Source organism: Panthera uncia, chromosome D4 (genome assembly GCF_023721935.1).
Source record: "Panthera uncia isolate 11264 chromosome D4, Puncia_PCG_1.0, whole genome shotgun sequence".
Lineage (NCBI taxonomy): Eukaryota > Metazoa > Chordata > Mammalia > Carnivora > Felidae > Panthera > Panthera uncia.
In genome coordinates, this window is record NC_064807.1 from 71,322,586 (window position 1) to 71,341,955 (window position 19,370).

The 19,370-nt window shown below is 49.0% G+C and overlaps 2 protein-coding genes across 5 annotated transcripts in view; one reads left to right on the forward strand and one right to left on the reverse strand.

Moving 5' to 3' along the window:
* The window catches only part of BSPRY (B-box and SPRY domain containing), a 24,458-nt gene extending 9,355 nt beyond the window's left edge, over positions 1–15,103 (forward strand). The window contains exons 3-7 of one of the 4 annotated variants that reach the window (XM_049627646.1): positions 2,470–2,700; positions 3,802–3,827; positions 9,017–9,141; positions 10,384–10,598; positions 14,914–15,103. In XM_049627646.1, coding sequence (XP_049483603.1) covers positions 2,470–2,700; positions 3,802–3,827; positions 9,017–9,141; positions 10,384–10,598; positions 14,914–14,967 — 651 coding nt within the window. In that variant the 3' untranslated portion in view covers positions 14,968–15,103. Of the gene's footprint in view, positions 1–2,469; positions 2,701–3,801; positions 3,828–9,016; positions 9,142–10,383; positions 11,745–14,913 lie in introns of those variants that run through there. The other 3 variants (XM_049627647.1, XM_049627644.1, XM_049627645.1) reach the window with 3 other exon arrangements.
* Positions 12,693–14,939, reverse strand: HDHD3 (haloacid dehalogenase like hydrolase domain containing 3). Its single transcript, XM_049627648.1, has one exon. It carries the CDS (start codon positions 14,830–14,832, stop codon positions 14,053–14,055), a length of 780 nt encoding a protein of 259 aa, XP_049483605.1. The 5' UTR covers positions 14,833–14,939; the 3' UTR covers positions 12,693–14,052.
* Positions 15,104–19,370: the final 4,267 nt, after the last annotated feature.

Below are 19,370 nucleotides of genomic sequence, written 5' to 3' on the forward strand. Positions count from 1 at the left end.
TTATTTTATTTTATTTTATTTTATTTTATTTTATTTTATTTTATTTTTTTTTAATTTTTTTTAACGTTTATTTATTTTTGAGACAGAGGGAGACAGAGCATGAATGGGGGAGGGTCAGAGAGAGGGAGACACAGAATCTGAAACAGGCTCCGGGCTCTGAGCTGTCAGCACAGGGGCCCGATGCGGGGCTCGAACTCACGGACCGCGAGATCGTGACCTGAGCCGAAGTCGGCGCTCAACCGACTGAGCCACCCAGGCGCCCCTTGTTTCCTTTTTTAAAAAATCCAATCTGAAAAAAAAAATTCAATCTGATAATCTCTGCCTTTTACCTAGGGAGTTTAAACAGTCTCTCACTATTGTGGTTGCTGATACACTTGGATTTATAGCTATCATTTTATGTTTTCTATATAGTAGAAACATATAGGAGTTTCTATGCTTTTTCTGTGCTTTTTCTTCCTTTCTTGTCTTTTGGGTTAATCAACCCCTCCTCTGTTTTTGTCCCTACATTCTTGGGGTGCCTGGGTGAATCAGTTGGTTGAGCGTCTACTCAGGTCATGATCTCATGAGCTCACTGTTTGTGAGTTTGAGCCCCACATCGGGATCTGTGTTGACAACCTGGAGCCTGCTTTGGATCCTCTGTCTCCCTTTTCTTTCTCCCCCTCCCCTGTGTGTTCTGTCTGCCTCTCTTTCTCTCTCTCTCCCTCTCTTTCTCTCTCTCTCTCCCTCTCTTTCTCTCTCTCTCTCTCAAAAATAAACGTATAAAAAAAGTTATACATTCTACTTATGGTCTATTTTTGGTACCATTAAGATTTTAACACAAATATTTAATGTTTCAAATGACTCAACCTGAGTAATATAAGTACCATAAGAATGCTTTAACCTAGTAACCCCTCTGGTCTTACATGTTGTCCAATATTTTCGTTAAAGTACATCTTTTAATAAATTCTCCCATTCATAAGAAATATTCCATTTCTGATTAAAGATGTCGTTATTGGGACATGTTAAGTTGAAAGGAGTGTAAAATTTTAAAATAAATCACAAGCTGCATTCAGGGCAGTTGAGTCTCTGCTCTCAATTACTCTGCTTTTCAGTTTCCTTTCTACTTTTGGACCCCAGGGGATTTCCTTTACTTAGCTGCCAGAGCCCCTTCACTTTTAAAAGGATGCTTTGGACTATTTTCCCAGCATTTCTGTGTTTGGTTTTAGGACGGTGTTTAGTTTATTCTGGCATATCTTTGGAAAGGGAAGTTTTTTTTCTCTGCTATCCTTTTCTGGGAAAGAGTGAAGAAATGTATCAAAATTGATTACGGTCTTCTAGTCGGAGAATATCTGATGCATCTCGGGTGAGGGTCTGTTCTTGAACCTGATCGCATACATAGAACAAACACTGAGTACAGACACCCACCGCTGTGGGCAAGGCAGCAAGGTGGGATAGAGAGAACAACAGCTCATGTTATCACGTATGTGCCAGGCTTTGTTCTGTTAACTTTGTATGTAGTAACTCATTTAATCCTCACAATAACCTTATGAGGTAGGTACTATTATTATACTCGTTTAACAGATTAGAAAGCTGAGGCACAGGGAAGACAAGTAACTAACATGCTCAACTGTTCCACAGGTGGTAAGTGGATGGGCTGAGATTTAAATCTAGGCACGGTGTCTAAAGCCTGATTTCCTAAGTACTTGTGTTATGTGGTCTCAGGGAACACTGAAATTGGAGTCCAAACTCCTGGGTTCACTTAGGCCATTCATTCTCTTCCTCTTCATTGGGCAAACTGTGGGTCTCCATTTCTTCTGTAAAGCAGGGACCATTATCTCCTGCACTTGGCCTGTGAGTGCTACCAAGATATGTTTGACTTAGTCAGGAAAACTTTCCCCTCAGTCATTCAGTAAATATTTGAGTACTTACTGTGTGCCAGACACTGTGCTAATTACTAGGAGTCACGTCAACGTCACTGGAGAATTGATTTCGTGCCTCCTGTGTGACAGATAAGAATTCTACCAAGGAAGCCATTGGAGTGGACAGATTTAGGAAGTAATGAACTTTTTTCACGCAGACAGAGTCAGAATATCAACTGGACTTCTGTTGGTATGGATCCTGTTGATGGGGATGACTTTGTAGGCCTTCTGCTCCGCAGTTCTACAGTTCTCTGACCTTGGTCCCTTGGCCTTGGTATTGTCAGCTGGGAGATAATGGGTTCTAGTTGATCTCTAGACCATGCCCAGCTCTTCGATTCTGCGATCCTGCCTCTGTGAGATATGACCTGGATGTCTGGATCTCACATTTCTTTACCCTAAACCAGATTTGGGAACTCTTAAGGCTGAGATGGCTTAAACACAGTTTCTTCCATGACCGTGCCCGTGGCGGACATTGCAAATCAATCCCAGCATTCCTAAACACTGAGCCCAAGTCCTCTTCATCTTGACCGGGCTTTGCCAGGACCCGATTCCTTGTTTTATCCCTCATCAGAGCACGGCCAGCGCGGCACGGGAACTGGTCATCCAGAGGCTGGGTCTGGTGAGGAGTCTGTGCGAGAGTGAGGAGCAGCGGTTGCTGGAACGGGTACACGGCGAAGAGGAGCGGGCCCACCAGAGTATCCTGACACAGCGAGTACACTGGACTGAGGCACTGCAGAAGCTCGACACCATCCGGACCAGCCTGGTGGACATGCTCACCCACCTGGATGACCTCCAGTTGATTGTAAGTCAGGCAGGGGTGAGGACACAACCAGTGAATCAAATACCCCCAAAGTTTAAAACATCGAGAATGTTTATGAGGTAGGAGCTGGGTAGATAAGGATACTTTGGAGCAGGGATGAAGCAAGGGAATAAAATTATATGGATTTTTTTTTTTTTTTTTGTACCTGACAGCTATTCTTTTAATAGTGAGCAAGTATTTACTGAGTATCTGCTATGTGCCATTGTGCCACAGGGTGGAGTTATAGGATACAGCTGTTAGTACCCCACAGCTTTAAGAAATACACAAACTGACAACTAGGATAATGGAGAGTTATGTCCCATAGTAGAGGACCTCACAGTCCAGGCTTGGGGGTGGCAGTGGTCAGGGTGGGCTTCCTGGATGCAGTAACTTAGAAGCCGGAGCCTGAGAGACAAGAGTAGCAGCTATGTTAAAGGAAGTGGAGAGGTAGAGAGGGTTCACAAATGTGTAGGGGGAGGGAACTGACAAGACGTCCTTAATCTGACCACCCAGAAACTACTATGGTTAATATTTTGGTACATATCCTTGCAAAATACTTTATATAGATATACAGATACTTGCTGTTTTAATGGGCTGGTTTGACATCGGAGTAAACATGCCACAAAGAGAAATGAGGATGTGGAACCACTGAGCTGTTCTTCACTGCGGTTCAAGTAGGGCAGTTTGTGGAATGCCCTAGATTGTGCATTCATTTAGCCGCACGGCTTTCAGGGACAGAGTACATTCTGTCCCAGACACTGGGACGGTCACATTAGAGGATTCAGTAAGAGTGCCAGCCATCTAGGAGCTGACAGTCTTGGTGGGGGTGAAATGTTAGTAAATATGTGAGTGTCCTGAAGTGTTACTTAGGGAAACTGGGGATGCCATGGGGCACAGCAGACAGTGATTCATTCTGAGTGCACGATGGGAAGGTGCGCAGAGAAGAACCCAGATAGCTTTGTTTTGGGTCTTCAAGCAGGAATAGCATTCTTGTCCTAGGGTCTGTCCACATGGCGTCCTCCATATGCCAGTTGAGTACGTTCAAGTCTTGACTACCTGCTGACGTCCTGGTTCCAAGCCTGACTCTGTTTTCTTTTCTTACAGCAGAAGGAACAGGAGATTTTTGAAAGGTGAGTATGGCCCCATAATTTGTTGGGCAGTCACGGAAACCATTGCATTCAGGCCCTGCTGCTCTTGGGAGAAAGGCCAAGGCGTCCAGCTGAGTGGCTTCCCTGGAGTCATGCTCCACGATAGGGGTCTTCCTGCCCCTAACTTGGAGAACTGCTTTAGATCCATGTGGAAGGGTAGTGAAATAAATACTTATTAATCAGAGGTTGGCCATGGGCTTTCTTAAATGTTATCCTATGAAAAAAAATACCCAGGGGTGCCTGCGTGGCTCAGTCGATTAATCATCCGACTCCTGATCTCAGCTCAGGTCTTGTGCTCAGGGTTGTGAGTTCAAGCCCTATGTTGGGCTCCATGTGGGGTGTGAAGCCTACGTTAAAAAAAAAAAAAATCCAGTTACCCTGTTGGAGTGTTTTACATCCCCCATCTACAGATGAAAATACTGATGTTCCAAGATGGGCAGGGACTTGCCTAAGCCCCAGAGTTGGGGCATGGACCGATACCCGACACCTGTCCCACCACTGTCTTCCCTGCCTCACTCGCCCCTTCTCTGACAAAAGAATCTTTGAGGGGCATCTGGGTGGCTCAGCCAGTTAAGCATCTGACTCCTGATTTCGGCTCAGGTCATGATCTCACGGTTCTTGAGTTTGAGCCCCTCGTTGGGCTCTGCACTGACAGCGTGGAGCCTACTTAGGATTCTCTCTCTTTCCGTCTCTTTCTGCTCCTTCCCTGCACCTTCTTTCTCTCTCTCTCTCCCCCTCCCCCTCTCTCTCCCTCCTTTCCTCTCTCTCTTTCTCTCAATAAATAAACTTTAAAAAAAAAGAATCTTTGAAACTTAAGTCTGTATTACCACTCAAAATTTGCATTTTAATTAAGCAATTATAAAAGCATTTCACCAAGTTCTTCCTAGGTCCTGAAAAGCTGAGAGCCAAGAGCCTGAGGAAGTAGCCAAGAAGATGTAATTTTCCAGGCAAAGAAATTAAATTCTTGGGGCGCCTAGCTGGCTCAGTGGGAGGAGCATGTGATTCAGTCTCGGGGTTGTGAGTTTGAGCCCCACGTGGGGTGTAGGGATTACTTAAATAAAACTTAAAAAAAAAAAAAAAGGCTAAGGAACAATTCCAGATTAAAAGAGACCAGATGGATCAAGAAACAAACAAAAACCCACACCAAACACTTTTAAGAACTTCTGTGGCACAAGTGGCAACGTTTAACTATGCACTATATGTCAGATATAATAGTAGTATGTCAACGTTAAATTTCTGAACTTAATAGGGTTTCTGTAGTTGTGTAAGAGACTGTCTTTGTTCTTGAGAAAAAGATGCTGAAGTATTTAGACATGAAAGGTCTCACTTTCTGCAACTTATTCTCAAATAGGTCAGAAAAAAAATAAGTGTCATATATTCACTCATTAAATAGATAGGAAGAGAATGAGCAACAGACCAAGAAAGAGAGCAGATTTTTTAAAAAGAAAAAAAAAATTCTTACGTCTTCGGTGAGAGATTGCAGAGCTGTACTTGAGGAGCACAGACCATTGTATATTTTCAATGTTTATTTTTGAGAGAGAGAGAGAGCATGCAAGCAGGGGAGGGCAGAGAGAGAGGGGGGCAGAGGGTTTGAAGCAGACTGTGCTGACAGCAGAGAGCCCGATGCAGGGCTCAAACTCATGAACTGTGAGATCACGACTTGAGCCAAGTTGGATGCTTAACTGACCGAGCCATCTAGGTGCCCCCATTCTTATACATTTTTATATTTACAAAATTTTTTAATGTTTATTTATTATTTAGAGAGAGAGAAAGAGAGAGAGTGTGAGTGGGGAGGGGCAGAGAGAGAGGGACACAAAATCCGAAGCAGGCTCCAGGCTTTGAGCTGTTAGCAGAGAGCTTGAACTCACGAACCACAAGATCATGACCTGAGCCGAAGTTGGACACTTAACCGACTGAGCCACCCAGGTGTCCCTATTTTTATATTTAAATTTCAGCAGTAATACATGTGCATGAGAGAAAGAGAAAACATGCCACCAATATAAAAACATGTAAAATTTCAAATGTCTCAGGGCACCTGGCTGGTTGAAATGGTAGAGTATGTGACCCTTTATCTCAGGGTCATGAGTTTGAGCCTCATGTTGGTCATAGAGATTACTTAAAAAAGTTGAAACATTGTAAGTGTCTCCATCACCCCTTCCCAGTCCTGTTCCCTGGAGGTGATCAGTTTTAACAGTCAGATGTGTGTGTCTTGTGGACTTTCCTATGTAGATAGAATCCTAGGGGTGGTTACCACTCAAAAAAATTTTTTTAAGTTTATTTATTTTGTGAAAGGAAGTGGGGGGAGAGGCAGAGAGGGAGAGAGACAGAATCCCAAGCGGGCTCCGTGCCCTCAGCACAGAGCCCGACATGGGGCTCGAACTCATGAACTGTGAGATCATGACCTGAGCCGAGATCAAGTGTCAGACACTTAACCGACTGAGCTACCCAGGCACCCCTAAAATTTTTTTTTTTTTTTTTTACCAGTTTGGTTTCTTTTATACTTGCTGTTCTTGAACTTACCAGGTTCTTTTGGAAGCTCTCCATGTCAGTATGTATAGATGTATGTCACTCTTTGGAAAGTCTGTGAAGTGATGCCCCCAATTTTATTGTCTCCTTTAAAGGCTTAGCTTGTTCCTACTTTTTCCCTCTTAGAATCATTCCACACGTCTGCTAGTCTTTCCTTTCTCCTTTACCTTCTTCATCTTCCTCTAAAACTGTCCTGTCTTTAATTTCAAGTTGCTCTGTGTTTTTGAAAAAAAAACCTGATCTTTGATTTTTTTGTTTTGAAATATTTCAAACGTAGAGAAGAGTTGCAAAAATAGTACAACAGACTCCCCCTAGAAAGCTGTATTGTTAACATTTTGCCACATCTGCTCTCTTTCTTGGTCTGTTGGTCATTCGCTTCCTATCTATTTAACGAGTGAATACTTAACACTTTTTCTTCTGACCTGAGAGTAAGTTGTAGAAAGTGAGACCTTTTTCAGCATCCTCTCTCAAGATTGTGTAAGACAATCTCTTACACAACTACAGGAACCTTCAGAAAATTTAATGTCGACATAATACTATTATATCTGACATACAGTCCGTATTTAAATGTTGCCAGTTGTGCCACAAAAGTTCTTAAGTGTTTGGTATGGTTTTTGTTTCCTGAACCATCTGGTCTCTCTCTCTCTTTTTTTTAATGTCTTATTTATTTTTGAGAGAGAGAGAGAGAGAGTGCAAGTGGGGGAGGGGCAGAGAGAGAGGGAGACACAGAATCCAAAGCAGGCTCCAGGCTCCGAGCTGTCAGCACAGAGCCCGACCCTGGGCTCGAACTCACGAACCGTGAAATCATGACCTGAGCCGAAGTCAGACGCTAAACCGACTGAGCCCCCCAGGCGCCCCCCCCCCCCCAATCTGGTCTCTTTTAATCTGGAATTGTTCCTTAGCCTTTGTTTGTTTTTTTTTTAAGTTTTATTTAAGTAATCTCTATACCCAACATGGGGCTCGAACTCACAACCCTGAGATCAAGAGTTGCTTGTTCCTCTGACTAAGCTGGCCAGGCGCCCCTGTTCCTTAGCCTTTTAAAACAACAACAACAACAAAATACTTTTAAAGAGCCTAGAACAGTTTTATAGAATATCCCTCAGTTTTGATTTATCTGCTGGTGCCACATCCACGTCTGGGCTCGGCCCTGGCTGCCACAGCAACAGGTCCGGCTGCACAGACAGGCATTCGGATCCCAGCCCCACCGCACTCCCACTCCTTTGGGGTCACAGTTTCCCCTTCTGAACCATGGGGTGCCGGAGTAGCTGGTTGTCTAGACGCTCGTGTCTGCCACTGGCCTCAGCTTTGCCTTGGGTTAGCTCAGCGCTGCCAACACAGGCACTCCTCTTTCCTCCCCGCCTGATGGCTGGGGCTTCTCCAGCCCCAACTTCAGCGCTTTGAGAAGATGGCAACAGACCCTCTCTTGTCCTGACCACAAAGGGCCTTTGTTACCAGAGCCTGCTCTCAGCTTTCCTAGGGCTCTGTCCATCTTGCTCCTCCCAAGCCAGGACAGTCAGTGACAGTCTCGCAAAGAGCTTGCATCCCTAAGGAGACATGCCCCACCCTCTCTCCCTGCTCCTTCACTGTGGGCAGGGCCAGGAGATTTGGGGAAGAGTGCGTACCCTCAGAACTGCTGCCTGATCTCAGGGTTGGGGGCGGTGGCAGAACTCTTTCTCAGCACCCAGTTCAGGTGTCTGCAAAGCTCAGTGATGGACCCTCACTTTGTCCTACACCCCTTAATCACTTTCATTTTAGATCAAGGGGGAAATTATGTTGAGGGGTGCCTGGACTCCAGACTGGGTTTGTTCTATTTCTGCATGGAGTCAGCACTTGAACCCAGCTCCCCTTTTTAAGCGGAGTGCGTTCTCTGAATCTCTGTTCTTTCCTGTCAAATGGGATAACAACTACCTCCCAGGTTATAGCAAAGATTACCTGAGATTCTACAGAGAAAACCTGGATACTTAATAAATGGTAATTCTCCCCTCCTAGGCATCTTCTGTTCCCATATTCCCTCCAGCCAAACCCAGTGCCCTTCTGAGCCAAGGAGAGGTAGCTATTGGGAGCAAAGCACCAGAACCTATTTATGGTTCGGGTGATAACTGATAGTCCCTTCTTGTGGGATCTCTCAAAGGTGTTTGCATTTTAAGAGCAGAGGAGCGGCTGTACCTTCTGACCAAACCAATAGGTTTTGCTGCAGTAGGTTTTGGAAGGAGGTGAGATTTTCTCTGCACAGGATGGGGGAGTGGAAAGACTGGGGTGTAAGAGGCTCAGGTCGCATCCCTGCTCTGCTGCTAACTTAGAGACATAGCAGGTTGCTTCCCCTGCAGAGCAGACAGACTCCAAGTTCTACCACTGGCACCAAATATTTACTTCCCTGGAAATCATCTGCCTGGCTGGAATTAATGTTCCGGGGGGTGGGGGGGGGCGCATAAGGGGAAAACCCGTTTTTCTGTTTGGCTCAAACCTCCTTTGGGGGCTCCTGTGTGGGGCTGGCTGCCAATCTTGGGGTCACCCTGATGGGAAGAGGATTTTATTTACTTCTGTCCCCTTCTCATCACCCTATATTGATCTAGATCCATTTCTGGAACCTTCCTGAATTTCTGTCTAGTTTTTTGTTTGTTTGTTTGTTTGTTTTCCTCCACAAGGACTGAGGAAGCAGAAGGCATTTTGGATCCCCAGGACTCGGACAAGTTAAACTTTAATGAGAAGTGCATTCGGAGCTCACTACTTACCCAACTCTGGGTGACCGCGGTTCTCGGGTCCTTCTCAGGTTAGGAGCTGTTAGGGCCCAGCACCAGCTGAACACCTGGCTAGCTGGCTGGCTGGCTGGCTGACTGGCTGGGGGGTTGCTGCTGGGTCAGGCTGGGGACCAGAGCATCTGGCTCGGTAGCTAAGCACCGAGTGACCCTGGATGCAGCCTTGTTGGTGGAGCCAAGGTTCTGGACTGGCTTGGGGCAGCTGGGCCAGGTCCTTTCCGTTTCCAGACTAAACTGCTCTGTTGGGCCTAAGTGATATCTTGTTCCCAGAAATCACATCTATGTCCTGCCCTAGTGGGACAGCTCAGTATTCTTAATTGGAACCTTAGTTTCTCTTTAAAAAGATATCATTGATGGCCAACTGGAAAGCATCTGGAGAGAGAACGGCGCTGCCTGGATTCACCTCACTTGTTCACTTAAACGCTGCTGACTCAGGCAGACCGTGGCCTGGCCTTGTGCCGTATGCTAAGGCCTCAGATGTGAATGCCACATGGTCTTTCCCTGCAGGAATTCCCTCCTAGCGCCGAAGTTCTCAAAGCAGAATCCCCCAAGCTAGATGGAAGCTTCTGTGTTCCTAGTTGTCGTGTTTGCACAATTCACAGAGAGGTTTGGTTAACGGATTGAATTTTTCCTCAGTTTTAGCCCTCCCCCATGGGTTAGCCTAAAATTTTTAGTACAAGCTATCGCTTGTCTTCTGTAGATGCTGGTAGCAGAGAGTGCCCAATTTGCCAGCAGTCCCATTTAGTTAGTTGTTGGAAAAGTGCGTATCTGATGCTTCCTGGCTCCCAGGGGTCATTCCCCCAGGACAGGCCTGATCTGGAGGCCACAGATAGGCCCAACTGGAATCACTGCAGTCGATGCCGGATGCTAGATGTAGGAACAAAATCTTCATTTTGCCCTGCTCCCAACTAGGTGTGTGACTTTGGGCAACTTGCTTCTCCTCTCTGGGCCTTATTTCTAGTTTACAGATGAGGATCCTGGACTAATAGTAACTACTGTTATCATGGCCACAATTTATTGAGCACCTATTAATACTGGGCACTTTGTAGGTATCATCTCATTTAGTCCTCGTGTCCACCCTGTGGTAAGTCCTATTTATCCCCATTTTACAGATGAGGGAACTGAGGCTCAGAGAGAGTAAATGGCTTGCCTGAGGTAACACTGCCACTGGGTGGTGAGGGAGCCCTTTGCTGCCTGGCAGGACCAGGTTAGGGCTGAGGTTGGCCTTGGGCAACTCTGAGAATTGTTTCTGGCAGGCACAGAGGACGTGCGTATTGATGAGAGGACCGTCAGCCCCTTCCTGCAATTGTCAGACGATCGAAGGACCCTGACCTTCAATGCCAAGAAGTCCAAGGCCTATGCAGATGGCCCGGAGCGCTTTGACCACTGGCCCAATGCCCTGGCCGCCACCTCCTTCCAGGCTGGGTTGCACACCTGGATGGTGAACGTCCAGAACAGTTGTGCCTATAAGGTGGGTGTGGCCCTAGGCCAGCTGCCCCGAAAGGGCTCTGGCAATGACTCCCGGCTGGGCCACAACGCCTTCTCCTGGGTCTTCTCCCGCTATGACCAGGAGTTTCGTTTCTCGCACGCTGGGCAGCACGAGTCCCTGGCACTGCTGCGTTGCCCCGCCCAGCTGGGCGTGCTATTGGACTTGCAGGCACAGGAACTGCTGTTCTACGAGCCGGCCTCGGGTACGGTGCTCCACACCCACCACGCGCCCTTTTCTGGGCCCCTCTTCCCGGTCTTTGCCGTGGCCGACCAGACCATTTCCATCATCCGCTGACCTTTGGCCACGGGGAGCCCAGGCCTCCTCCCTACTACGCCTCCAGGCCATGTTCCTGCCCAGTGTCCTTTTCCCAAATGTTGCCCTGAAGGGACAGCTTTAGGAGGGGTAGGGATCCATTTCAGATCTGGGTACAGCTGTTAAGTGCGAGGTATCTACAGTAGGCCTGCTATTCCCTGGCCTTAGTCTCCCAAATCCACCATACATCAGCTCCTCTGAGGGTGTCTCGTTCACCACTTTATCTCTGGCATCCGGCATGGTGCCTGGTGCCTAGTGATTGTGCAATAAATATTTGGCGAATGTATGGACGGATGGAAAGGTGCCTGGGTGTATGTGGTAGACTCTTCTGGGAAAGCACAGCCTTCCAGCCCTCTGCCCCCAGCTTGGAGCACGTCCTGTGGCTGAAACTCTTTCATCCCTCAGTTTGGTGCTTCTCAGTCCTTTTCCTGACAAGGCACAGAGAGAACATCTTTTTCTAGCACACGAGGACAACCTGAAAGGGATCCCAAACTCCTGCTAGGCTGCTCTTGGCCACAGGGGGCGCTGTGTCCCACCAGGTCCAGCCTGATGGTTCAGAAGACTGAAGGGATCCTACCTGCAGGTAACTCGACCGCCGCACATCCATTGGCAGCTCTGCCTCAGACTTGGCAGCTGAGCTCGGCTGTGCCCACCTGTGGTCACAGGGACAAACTTTTCCCCTACCTAACACCCCCCTCCCTGCCCAACATAATGTGGAGACCTGGGGTAAGGGCTTCAAGTCCTAGAGAGAGCTGAGGGAGTAAGAGGGCCAGCCTTACCGAACACGTATGTTATTAAAGGTTTTACAAGATTGAAGTTTCCTCCGTGTTCTTTGCTGGTAATTGGGCAAATCTCCCAAGTGCCAGCTCACGTCTTAAGAGGTGCACTTGCTAGGAAATCAAGGTCTTTCTCACCCGCGTCCGCATTCCCAGCTCAGCACACACAGCCAAAAGAGCCCTGAGACGGTTTCGTGCCCTGCATGGCTGGCACCGAGGGCAAGTCCCTTCCTGTTCTCTGAGGTCATATTAGACCAGTGGTCCTCACAGTGGTTTTATCTGGGAACACGGTTCAAAGGCAATCTTACCTACAACTTCAGGCCCCTAGGCTCAAAGATGGGGGCCAGAGCCCTCTCCACTCTTAAGTTTGTTCAATAATTTACTTGAAACATTGGGTTGATCAAATCCAGTCCACAGACCTAATGGCAGCTTGTTTGGTTGAGATGACTTCTAAGGCCCTTGCAGTTGAGACTGCAGCCCATGACCCACGTCCTCACTGCCTGACATGTGGGAAGTAATGTCCCCTGGCTGTGACACCAAGCCCAAGGAAGACAGAGCCAAAAGAGGTGTGGCCTAGTCTGAGAAGAGTCTCCCTCCCCTCACATGAGTACAATGTCTACCCAGAAACCTGAGGCAAAGCCAGCCTTTCTACTTGGCAGCTGCAGGCCCCCAAGCCATGCTCTCCAAACTGCCAGTCTAACTCCCCGTGGCAGCCCTCACTCTGTCCATAGTTCACGGGCCTCCTGCCAGGAATGCGTGTTATTCCTCTGCCCACCTAAATGCCACCCCCAATTCAGGGCCACTCTAGAGCCCTCCCTGGCTGTTGGTACCAGAACGTAACACTGTGTAGATATGCCTATGTGCTTTTCACCGGAGGTATCCCCTGTACAAGGAAGATGTGTCTAGTAAATCCCAAAGAGGTGTGAGGGGAGAGGAGCATGAAGAGGGGATAGGAAGTTAGAGACATGGAATTTTTTTAAAAAAATTTTAATGTTTAGTTTTGAGAGAGAGAGATTGTGAGTGGGTAAGGGGCAGAGAGAGAATCCCAAGCAGGGCTCTAACTCACAAACTGCGAGATCATGACCTGAGCCAAAGACACTTAACTGACCTGAGCTACCCACGCGCCCCTAAGACATGGAATCTTCAAAACCTAGCTAGCTTACGTCCTTCAGTCTCCAACGACTCCCCGTTTCCTACACTCCTGTCACCTCAAGCTCCAGTCCCTGTTCCCTGTGCTGTCCTCCCCTCGCCCCCAGTGCGAACACCTACAACTGGAGTGCCCTTCAAAACTGACCTCTAGAAAATCTTCCCTGTTCTACCAGGATCTCCACTGCACCACGTCCCATGGAACACAGCTCTCTGCTTGCAACTTGGTGGTCAAGCCAAGGGCTTTGGAGTCAGGCATGCCTAAATCAGAACCCTGGCTCTCTCACATACTACCTGTGACCTCAGGCAGGCTCCTTCTAAATCGGTTTCTCATTTGTAAAGTGGAGGTCACACTGTCTCTGCCCATCAGGTAGCTTTGAGGGTGTTTTATTTACTGAGGGTTCTATATGCATATAAAGGACTAACACGTGGCAAGCGGAAATGAAGTTTCTTCTCATGACTATGGTGCTCCTTGTCTAAAATCCTGCAGACACTAGAGGCATGTCCTAGAGGGCATGTCCCTACAGCAGAGCTTAGCACCCCAATTTCCAAACTAAGCTCCTCTGAACTTCCACTTCTAGGGAGTTGAGGCTTCAAGGGCCCGACTGAGGGGCTCTAGGATCTGCTTCGGCTCTAGCAGTTTCTCACTTTTCCTGTTTTGCATATTGGGGTTCCAGTAAGATCTCCCGTAACAAAAGGGCCCTGCTGCTAATACAAAGTTTGACAGTGCCTGGTTTTGTTTTGTTTTTTTATAATTTTTTAAAAAGTTTATTTTACTATTTTGAGAGAGAACGAGCACAGGAGGGGCAGAGAGAATCCGAAGCAGGCTCCGCAGTGACAGTGCAGAGCCCAAGGTGGGGCTCTAACTCACCGACCGTGAGATCATGACTTGAGCCAAAATCAAGTGCTGGTCCTTAACCAAACGAGCCACCCAGGCGCCCCGACAGTGCCCGGTTTTGAAGCTAGTTGGGCTCTCGGTGAATCTTGTAGGTGGGGGGGGGGGGGGGGGAAACAGACACAGGTGTGAACAACTTCAGCAACCAGAAGCAGGTTGGAGCAGGGCTAAAAGCCCTGTTTTCACTGCTTTATAGTCACAGTGCCTTTGGACGCTGCAGGGAGAGGGGCAAAGGCCAGATCTCAGGAAAGAAGGGGCTCTCTGCAGCGTTTGCTGGGCCCAGCCACTTCCCTCATCAGATTCAAAGTTACGGGGGTGAGACTTCCAGGTGGTCAAGGGCAGGCAGGAGATGGGACAGTGAGGGGAGGAGGCATTCTTGAGATACAGAGTCTTTGATGGCAGCTTCCAAAGGCTCTGGGCCGACCACCAGGAAGCTGTGCATACCTACAGCCCGCGCCCCCTTATAATCACAGGGATAACTGTCCCCAATATGGGCTGCCATTGCCGGTTCCACTTGAGCAAGCCGCAAAGCCTCACGGAAAATTCGGGGGTCGGGCTTGGGCCAACCGGAAGCTTCAGAGGTCAGCACAAAGTCAAAGTATTCCCTCAGGCCAAGACCCATCAGGATGTCCTCTAGACGCTGGTCAAAGTTGGAGACCACTGCCAGCCTCAGACCTCGTTTTCGGCACTCCCTCAGGGTGGCCTCAGCCCCCTCCAACACCTGCCAGGTGAAGGGCTTGCTGAAGTCCTCGTACAGCTGGTCAGCGATGGGGGTCACAGCCTGGGCATCTCGAACACCTGCTAGGTAGAAGGTCTGTAAGACCACATCCACCCACCACCGGTGGGAGGTGAGGCCTTGGCTCAGGCCATAGTTGGGGAAGCTGAGGCTCTGAGCCCTGTACGCCTGCCTGAAGGCTTGTCCCAGGGAGGCGGCCTCCACCTCCAGCCCGTGGGCCCGGGCCTTGGAGGCATATTCCTCTCCCACGGGGTGGCGGAGCCTGAGCAGCGTATCCTTCACGTCCCATGTCAGCAGTCGTAACTGTAGCCGATGCGCCATGTGTCTGCAGGAGGGGGGGGGGGGGCACATCCACCCCAGGTCTGCCAGGGGTTAAAGGGAACCTGAGCTGGACAAGACCCCCTCCACAACCTAAAGTTCTTCTCTTTCCAGGCCTTGTGTGTCAAAGTTGCTGGCGCTTCCTCACAGCAGAAGATCCTGGAATGAGACAGCAGTGATGTGGAAGTTCAGGCCTTGGAGTCAGAGACAGATTGGGTTCAAATTCTGATGCTGCCAACTGACTGTGTGGCCCTAGGAGTGCCACTCTCTGAATCTGTCTCCTAATGGAAGAGGAGCACCATGTCCCAGCCTCACCAGATTGCTGCACTAAATGAGATCGTCCGTTCATTCCACGACAAATTTCTGGGCACCTATTGTGCACTAGATACTAGGGAACAGGATAGATTTCCAGCCCTTATGGCATTTAGACAAAAAACTATGCAAACACTTAAGCATAACGAAGTCAGCATGTGCCACAAGGATGTAAACCCAGGGATCCCATCTAGTTTGTTGAGCTTCGTAAGAAAGTCAACTTTCAGTGGAGATCTGAAGAATGACTATGCGGGAAAAAGAGGTAGTTAAGTGTTCCTGGCACTGGAAACTGCAAGTGCAAAGGCCCCGAGGTAGGTCAACGGCAAGTCGGCTGCTTTGGGTAGATGGGGGCTGCTGAGGCAGGGCCTTGTAGGTCAAGGTAAGGAAACAGTTATGATTGCTATTACTATTGTTAACAATGCCAAAGACACAGACGCAGACCATGTGACCAACCCCTTGTTTTGGGAAGAATGAGCCAGAGAGGGGCAGATACTTGCTTAAGGTGAGTCTGTGACACAGCCAACACCAGAGCCTAAACTTCCAGACTCTGGCCAGTGCGCCCTTCCACTGCATCATGCTTAGACAAATGTGGATTTTAAAACAATCTGGTTTTGGTGAATCTGCACAAAAGGCAGACAGAGAAGCCCAGTCCTGACTCTATGCCGGAGCCCCAGCTTCATCTTCACTGGAGGTAACAAGGTCGGCCTGCCTGGGTGCAGAGCCAATGAAAGGATCACGGACTCCATGCACAAGAAACGAATTCCTCAGCCTGTGGTCCAGAGGCTGGGTGGAGCTTCTTGCCCCAGACACTGGATTCCAGACGGTCCGAGGTTGTCTAGTCGCAAACTGAGGGGCCAGAGTTCAGAGCACAGCCAAAAGTTGCCGCTGAGGAAGGGAAGTGGCTGGTGAATCTGGGGACAAGCCTTAGGGGAAGTCTGTCAAGGAAATGAATTTAAATGAATCTGGAAATTATGGAGACCCATCCAAAGACCCTCTCTCACTTTACTGGTGGGTAGATGGAGGCCCGGCGAGGGGCGGGAACTCGCCCAAAGCCACGCAGGAAGTCAGTGGCACAGCGAAGACTAGAACAACGAGCTCTGGCTCCCGACCCACAGCATTTCCCATTTCTGGAAGCCGGGGCTGAGGGCTCTGGCCTACAAGCCTGAATTGCTCGGCCTTCCTTCTCACCTCCAGGGCTCGATGGCGACAAAGTCCAGGTAACCCGCTGTTAGAGCGAAATCTCTACAGCTGCCGTTTGCAGCGTGACCTGGGGCGTGACGTGGTTGCGGCCGCGCTCCTGGGGCCCATTCTCAGCTCCAGCGCGCCCCGAAGCCTCGGCGCCCGCCCCCGGCCCCCGGCCCCGGGGCATCAGGACCCACTTACTCCGCACTGAAGCCGGTGCAGGGAAAGCCGCAGCAGTCCGGCGGCTCGGAAGAGGCGCGCAGGCGCCCGACCGCTTGGCGGAGCCAGAGGCCCGCCCCCTCCTCGCCCCGCCCCCGGCCCTGGGCCTTCACCGCTCCTCCTCCGGCCGCTTCCTTACAGCCTCTCCCGGCTCCCGTCCTCTCCGCCTCCCGCCGCACCTTCACCTGCCTCAGTGCGGCGCCCTCGGTCACCCGCCCACACTGCACTTCTCTGCCTTTCTTCTCCTTTCCGTCTCCCTCTCTACCCGTGCGTGAGACCCCACACCCTCTCATTCCCCGTCCGCCCCGCTCCCACCCCGCCTCTCTCGGTCACCTTGCACACTCTCCTTCCTCTTTGCCTGCCCCGCCTTCGTCGTCTGTCCCTTATCCCCCTTTGTGCGATTTCTCCCTTCTCCTCCCCAAACCCCTCCGCCTTTCTCGGATCCGGACGCCCCCGGGAGGTTCCCAGGATGACTTGGGAAGAGGGGGATTTGGGTCCCCTTCTGGATTGCTGAGTGCTGTGTGGACTTGGACAGGGCGCTGTCCCTCTCTGGTTTGAGTCTCCAGTCGGTACTAGGAAGGAATTGCTTTCACGTGGAAACTTGTCTAACCCAAGGCAGTTTGCTGAGGTTAGGGTCCTCTGCAGTAATCTAGCTGCTTTTTTTTTCATTTGATATAAAATAATCATCCTCAAAAATGTTTAAAAGTATAAACTGTGCAAACTAAAAAGCCCAATCTCGCTAACGACTCATCGAGCATTTCTCTGCCCTCTGTCCTTCACTGAGGACGCGGTAGGGGAGAAAAGACGGGATTCCTGCCTTCATGGAACATGAGAGGGGCAGACACAGATCAAGTAAATGAGATTTCAGATAGTGATGAGTGCTATACAGGCAATAAAAGAGAATGGCGTCAGGAACAGTGTGGGGGCCTCTCTGGGTGAGATGGTTAGGGGAGGGGCAAAGATCTGAATGGCTGCCTGGTGAAGATTAAGGGACAAGTACTGCAGGTGAGAAAACTGGGAGAGCAAAGGTGCTGGGGCCCCAGCCTGTTTACTGAGCTAGGGCAATGGCTCATGGGGGCAGGGAGAAAAGGAGGGTCTCTGCCACCCGACCCTCCACCCCCTTATTCCCCAGGGGTTGCTGCAGTAGCAGATTTGGTTATTATGCTATCATTTTTCTAGGAGCACACAAACCTGCATATATTTTTTCTTCCTTCTTCTCCGCACCCCACCCCCTCTTTTTAAAACAAAACTTCCTCCTATATTCTAAGGCTGGTCTGTTCGCTTCATTCAGAACCACCTGACCCTCACTGGGCTCAGGCCTGGGAGGAAATACAAAGTGCAGAGTCACAGACCCTAGTGCTGTCACAGACAGCAAGGGGGAGCTTGACTTCCAAGCTCATTATGTGTTACAAGCGTGATTCCTACGAAATAGAAAGGGTGAGTAGGAGGCCAGAGGCCCATCTGCATTTTACAGAAGGGAGTTCAGGTTCCAGGGTCACCTAGAGCGCATTTCCTTAGGTTCTGGTCCCAACTCTGCCACCTGATTCTTGGTGAGCCCTTCACTGAATTCTTTTCCTCTCTGGGCCCCAGTCTCCAATATGCAAAATTGGGAGATTGGACAAAATAACTTCCAACTGAAGTCCAGGCCAGCCTCTCAATTTCCAAGGTAATTAACTTTGTCCACAGAACCTCAGTTTTTCCATACGTCAGGATTAAATGAGATCACATGAAAAAAGCTCTTTGAGAAGATGATTTTTTTTTTTTTCTTTCAATTTTTTAGGGGCCTCGGGCTGACTGAGTAGGTAGGGCATGCGACTCTTGATCTCATGGTTGTGAATTCAAGCCCCACGTTGGGGCTTACTTTAGAGATTCCTTAAAATATAACAATACAACAAAATTAACAAATCTGAGTATAGTTGACACACAATGTTACATAGTTTCAGGTGCACAACATAGTGATTCAACTTCTTTATATACAGCATAACCTGTGCTCACAAGTGTAACTACCACCTGTCACCATGCAACACTATTACAACATCACTGACTGTATTCCCTATGCTGTACTTTTTATTACCATAACTTATTCATTCCATAACTGGAAGCTTGTCTCTCCCACTCTGCTTCACCTGTTTTGTCCGTCTGTCCACCCCCTAGAAGATGATTCTTTTCAGATAATTGAGTCTCCTGAGAGGTTCAGGATTTTGTTCGGTCATGTAACTATTTCAACCCCGGGCACTTGTTGCACAAGGCAGGTGTGTCCCTTGTGATCCATGTGAACGTGGCCCTCATTTTACTGTTTGTCCTTTACATTCTGCCTTTTTCTTTCTCTGAGTAACATTTCAACAGAGATAAAGGAGACTTGAGTGTCACAGAAAAGCCAAGGGCAGGTCCCTGCTGTTCTGAAACAAGAAACAAGCTTTAAAAATTTTTTTGTAATGTTTATTCATTTTTGAGAGAAAGAGAGAGAGAGAGAGAGAGCATGAGTGGGGGAGGCGCAAAGAGGGAGGGAGACACAGAATCCAAAGCAAGCTCCAGGCTCTGAGCTACCAGCACAGATCCTGACGTGGTGCTCAAACCTGTGAACTGCGAGATCATGACCTGAGCCAAAGAAACACACTTAACCCTGTGCCACCCAGGCTCCCCAGAAACAAGCTTCTTTCTGGTTTTCCAGTTCAAAAATGGGTACACTTGGGGCACCCGGCTGGCTCAGTCGGTAGAGTGGGCGACTCTTGATCTCAGGGTCACGAGTTCAAGCCCCACATTGGGTGTAGAGCTTAGTAGTTATAGTTTCCTAAGTCAGATGGCAGAAATCCTCCTTGGAGGGTTTCATCCCTTGACCTATCCTGTGTGGGCTGTGG